Source organism: Spea bombifrons, chromosome 1 (genome assembly GCF_027358695.1).
Source record: "Spea bombifrons isolate aSpeBom1 chromosome 1, aSpeBom1.2.pri, whole genome shotgun sequence".
Taxonomy (NCBI): Eukaryota; Metazoa; Chordata; class Amphibia; order Anura; family Pelobatidae; genus Spea; species Spea bombifrons.
In genome coordinates, this window is record NC_071087.1 from 33,770,933 (window position 1) to 33,776,932 (window position 6,000).

Consider the following 6,000-nt stretch of genomic DNA (forward strand, 5'->3'; position numbering starts at 1 on the left):
ACATAGTCTGAGTGTGATATATGATGCTAATAAACAATTACCCTGCAAGTGATTTTACTGCATCCCTGCGATATATTAATATATTGCATCTTTGAATCCTTCAATTAACTTTAAAGTCAATAAAGCAATTATATTTATGCTACCACACACGAAATGGCCATCAGAACCAAAGGTTTTATGCAGGGCTGCCATCAAGAGGGTACAACCAGTACTCTCACACTCTTCCCAGTCCCTGCTTGGCCATAGGGAAGTGAGGCCCCTGTGAGGCCCTGGCACCAGCTCCCCCCCCCCCAGATAAAAACACCACCAGGCTGGAACTGTGGGCCACACTTTGTCAGGTGACGCTAAGTCTGAGCGCCAGAGATAGCATATGAGCAAGCAACGGCCTACCCCCTCCTGAGCCAACAAAGGTAGGTTGTATGTGTGTGAGTGTAAATAAATACTGTATGTTACTATATTTAAGTATGTTGGCGTATGTGTGAGCTAGGATGTTAGTCTGTGTAATGTGTGGTATATCTTAGTATATGTGTGTACATATGTTAGTGTGGTTAAGTATGTTACTCTGGATGTATAGGTATGATGCTGTACATGTGTATGTAAGTATGTGAGTACATGTGTGTTAGTATGTGTAAGTGTGTTTGTAGGTTACAGTGCGTGTGTGAGTATGTTAGTATGTTACTGTCTGTGTAAGTACATGTTAGTTAGTGTGTGGAAGTATTTTACTATGTGTGTGCATACGTATGCTACTATGTGTGTGTGTAGGGGAAGCATGGGGGTCCCAACTGTATGTCTTACAGGGAGCTAAGGCACTTTTTGTTACACCACTGAGTAGAGAGGCAGTGGTGTGTGTTGTTTATGTATGTATTGTACTGTTGTGTTAAGAGTCAATATGTATATACATACTGTATATACACAAATAAACTTTTAGCTGTGCTAACATAATTGCAAAGGGGTATTGTAGTGATCAATTAGCCTTTTAAACGTACGCTGTGATTAGCGAACACAACATGCCATTGGAACACAGGAGTGATGGTTGCTTATTAAGGGCTTCTGTACGCCTATGAAGATTTTCCATTAAAAATCATACTTTTTCAGCTACAATAGCCATTTACAACATTAACACCGTCTGCACTGTATTTCTGATTAAAATGGACAAAATTTGCTTTTCTTTCAGAACCAAGGAAATGTCTATGTGACCCTAAACTTTTGAATGGTAGCCTATAGTGTAGTGGCACCTGGGGGGGTCAGAAGAGGAACAGGAGAAAGAATGTGTGAATATAAGTGTACGGTGCCAAAGTGAGTAGGTTTTGAAGCGAGTGTGCATGTTAGTATGTATGCGTGTTATTAAGGCAACCTAATAATCTGGACATATGTTCTGTAAACAAAACCCAAGAGACCAAAATTCACAGTTCATGACTGAAAGCTCCTACTTGTGCCATTTACCTTGATTTACTTTAAAAATATAAAGAAAAATACTGCATATGAATTCAACATAATAACTTCAACAAACTGCAGTGTATACAATAGCAAAAAAAGAACTGGATACATACCAGTACCAAGGTAATTGAAGGCAGATACCTGCAGAGACCAAAACATTTCAGCGTGGAGAGGGCCTTGTCAAGATGAAACCCATAGTGGCGATTGTGTTTTGTTGAAATACATGATGTTTTTATTTGTATCTGATGGACTGATTTGAGGGAACTTTTTGGTAGTAGCACTCAGATTAGGCCTATATATTGTTGCACTATTAAATTAACATTAGTACTTACTTAATATCTTCCCATACTTCTGGACCATAGTTTCTTATCACCAGCAGTTCCAAGGCATGGTTCACGAATCCATACTAAAAGAAAGCACAAAAGATTGCACGTTTTAACCCGTAAAGTAATAATTGAAATTACTAAGCAAACGTAATGTTAGTAAAAATATCTACTATACCACTAATGTTTTTCATCGCTTAGTTAGTGCATCCCTAAATTAATGAAGTCTGGCTCAACCTAGAGAGGCTGGTAAATCTAGGTTGATTATGTCTGGTAAATAGCATAAATATATACCTTATACCGACCAGGACAAATAAGTGTTAGATGTGCTGGCCCAAAACAATGAAATCATATTTACTTTCCAAAATTAACCTTTAAAGAATAATATACATAGTATATTATACATTTACATATACATTCATACTGTATAAATAGTGCTGATTTCATGTAATGTGTTCATATTGTAAGCTACAATTCATTTTTGAGTTGTATATTCTAAATTATGTGAGACACAGTGCATATTTAAATTAAACCCACTTAAAAGGTATCGCGCAGGTGCATAAGTTAAATTCTAAGACTAAATCACAAAGTCAAATAAGATGAAAATACCCTGCCACAGCATTATAAAAAATATCAATGCAAGCTATTGTTTCACTAGGTTACTAAATAGACCGAGCATTTCTTTTGATATCATTCCACTCTTTTAGTAAATGTTGGACCAGGTAATATTCTATCACCTACAAATTAACATATATTTTGAAACGCATACACATTGCAAAATGTTATATCACAAAGCAGAGGCTCCGAGTTTGTACAGAACCTAAATTCTAAGGTAATAAATGTAATTGCACAGACTTTAGAGTCTGCTATCAATCAAACTTACTTGCAGGAGTGTCTCTCCCAGGTGTCTTCTATGCTGTGGCTTATTAGTATATATATATATATACATATATATATATATATATATATATATATATATATATGTATACATACATTATATGGACAGAAGTTTTGGCATACCTGGGAACTGGGAATCTCTGGGTGAAGCACCGCTTCTCCGGGTCAACATCCGAACGCCCCCAATGTCAGCGGGAACACCCACTGACGTCAGTGGGACAGCCCGCTGATGTCAGTGGGCAGTCCTGGCCGCGTCCTGCAAGGAAAGGCTCCGGGTAGCCGGAGCTAAGAAGTTCCCAGGTATGAGTATTGGGACACCAAAGGCTCCAGATAGCCGGAGCTAAGAAGTTCCCAGGTATGAATATTGGGACACCTGACCATCGCAGTTATAACAGCTTCCACTCTTCTGGAAGGCTTTCCCCATTAATCCAGTAAAGAGAGCATTTGTGAGGTCAGATACTGATGTTGGAGGACAAGGTCTGGTTCGCAATCCTTGTTCCAGTTCATCCCAAAAGTGTTCGATGGGGTTCAGGTCAGGGCTCTGTGGGGGCCAGTCAAGTTCTTCCACACCAAACTCATCCAACCATATCTTTATGGACCTTGCTTTGTATACTGGGGCACTGTCATGCTGTAATAGAAAAGGACCTTCCAGGCCTTCTAGTGCAACCAGAATTATTTGCAGTGGTTATAGAACTACAAGATTTATGTGGGAAAACATGTCACACATACACGCACACACATACACACACACAAGCCAATGTTAATAAGTCTGTGCGTTAATCAGAATCTAGGCCATGGCGGGGGCTTTTCAGACAGCAAAGGAATTATACAGGATCATTTGATGGCCTACAATAGGACTATAATATAATTAATAATAAAGCAACAATAACAGGCATATTAGGTAAAGGAATAATACAAGAAGGCATAAGAAGAATAATTGCACCCTTTGTTTTAAAAAAAAAACTACGCTAGTTGTACAAAGGTGGAAATAAAGATGGATGATCACTAAACGTGCATGGCAGATCCCAGAATGCAAAAAAACTGCTATTGAGTTTCAGTGACAGTGGTTTGGACAACAACCAGAAATGATCAGAATGCTGAAGACATTTTTCCAAAGTAACTGAGTTTTCTTTAGCTAGTCAGGTGAGTGTCAGATTGGACTTTCCAGCTGGTCACAATTCATTATGATCTATGTCTGTATTAACAAGTGGTCAGAGTATCACAACGCACAAGAAAAAGCCAAATCATCCTACTCTGAACATGAAAACTGATGTATTTGCCCTAAAAATAATTCGAACATAATTGATATTTATTCTGCAATATATTAAAGCACACACTGTACATAAACAACCTCTATAATTGTTTTATATATAATAACCGTATAAGAAAATCCCCTGGCATCTCCCACAGTGCATAAAAACATATAACATTTTAAGCCATGTAATGGCGAATATCAGATTATTTTTGTTTTTATCACCGATTTTTATTGCCACAATAAATTAACTCAGTTTGAGTAAATCTATGACCTAAATCAAAATATTTGCACACCATACATGGATATATATGAATAACACCACCGCCTGGGCATACAGCATTCACGCCTTTAATTTAACATCTACTTTAATAATAATAATAATAATAATCGTTAACGTCATGTTTCTGTAACAAGGATGCAATATGACAATGAAACATCTGATAAATAAAAAAGGGAAGACATAACGTGTAAATATAGACTGTGAGGATATAAAGGGTCACACAAAACCACACGTAACGTTAGGATGAACCACAAAGCCTAATCTTGCATATATATATATATATATATATATATATATATATATATATATATATATATAATGTGCAACGGATTTATTATCATGGGATTCATTTAGAATGCGTGCGCCGTGTTACATTGTGGGAGATTCGAAAGTAGAAGCAGCATTAATAATAATAATTAAAATGAAGGCAGATTCATATAACCGCTTTGTAATCCAACATGATAAGGGCGTTATTAAAATACTCACCATTGTGGCTGCAGATTATCCTGCCGATCCCAGGGAATAAAACGGAATGTAAAGAGTTACTTAGAGAAAGCTTCTGCAGCGCTAATGAAGCTTCGCTATGCTAGAGAGCGGTATCAGACAGGCAGCCCCGCCCCTGGTTGATGGACAACTGATCTCAGCCAATCCCCTCTCAGATGATGGTGATTTTCTTCACCCCTCTCTGCTTGACGTCTGTGTGTAATCGGCGGAGGATGCCTGAAATGACAATGAGCTTTGCAGGGGAAAGCTGGCATGTTCCTTTTCCTCTTCTTGTTGCTGCAGCAACAGCAAAGTCAATTCCAAGAGATGGGGGAATGTACTGGTTATTGTGCTCCATTATGCAAATGAGAAGTGTAGAATGACAGGTTTATAGATTAGATATCAGAAGTGGAAAAACATTCGTCTATCTAACTATATATTATATATATCTTTTTTTTTTGATAAGCAGGACTTTTAAAAAAAAGAATATATATATTTATATATGTGACACGTTCTTTTTATGAATATTTTTTTTTACGGATGAAATAACAGGTAGTTTTTATATAACTGCAGGGATGTTTTACTCCTATGATCCGATCATATCCTATGATCTGTTGATATATCACATGCCTCCTATTAATACAAATGGTCAAAAATGCTGTTAGGATGTGGATAGGCCCATTTAGGATACAGGGTGTAACACAATCTGTTCCCTCTAATAACTTGGGACCTTAATTAAGACCTGCTTGCATTTATACTTGATAAAGACCTCATTGTGAGGTCGAAACGTTGTTGCTGTCTTCCTTTAATAAATCTGCCTGAGCTGGAACCCTTGAGTGCCTGGAGCCTTTATTTATTTATTTTGATCTACTGGGGAGCTGGCCCTTCCTGGCCCAGTTAACCACCTGAGTTCCTTTGGTGTGTGTGCAGATTCCTCATTCTGGTGACCTGCTTGTATTTATTGACATTTTTGTAAGAAGGCTGTGTTTTATTATTTACTGAAACATTTTTGTTGTGACTTTTAGGGCTGTAGAGTGCTATGACATACTTATACCTGCTAAACATTCCCATAGAAAATTAGGATGGCAGAAAGTAAAGGGGGCATATATTGTTATTTATTGGTTGATAATCACCCTGCGACATGATGAGTATGAAATGAGAGGTTTACATTTTTTGTGAACCCTTGGGAAGATACTTCTGGCATTTTCAGATGTATTTTAATTACACCCACCAGAGAATGACAAGTGCTTTGGTTTCCATTTCAATATGCTGGATACACTTCCTATAAGGATTCGATATCTGTAGAAATTATACTTTGTTCCAAA

At 37.5% G+C, this 6,000-nt stretch overlaps 1 protein-coding gene across 1 annotated transcript in view; it reads right to left on the bottom strand.

Moving 5' to 3' along the window:
* Positions 1-4,797, bottom strand: part of GUCY1B1 (guanylate cyclase 1 soluble subunit beta 1) — a 30,703-nt gene extending 25,906 nt beyond the window's left edge. Inside the window, exons 1-2 of the mRNA XM_053460302.1 lie at positions 4,679-4,797; positions 1,770-1,843 (exon numbers count right to left, since the gene is read on the bottom strand). Coding sequence (XP_053316277.1) covers positions 1,770-1,843; positions 4,679-4,681 — 77 coding nt within the window. The 5' untranslated portion in view covers positions 4,682-4,797. The remainder of the gene's footprint in view (positions 1-1,769; positions 1,844-4,678) is intronic.
* Between the last annotated feature and the right edge of the window lie 1,203 nt (positions 4,798-6,000).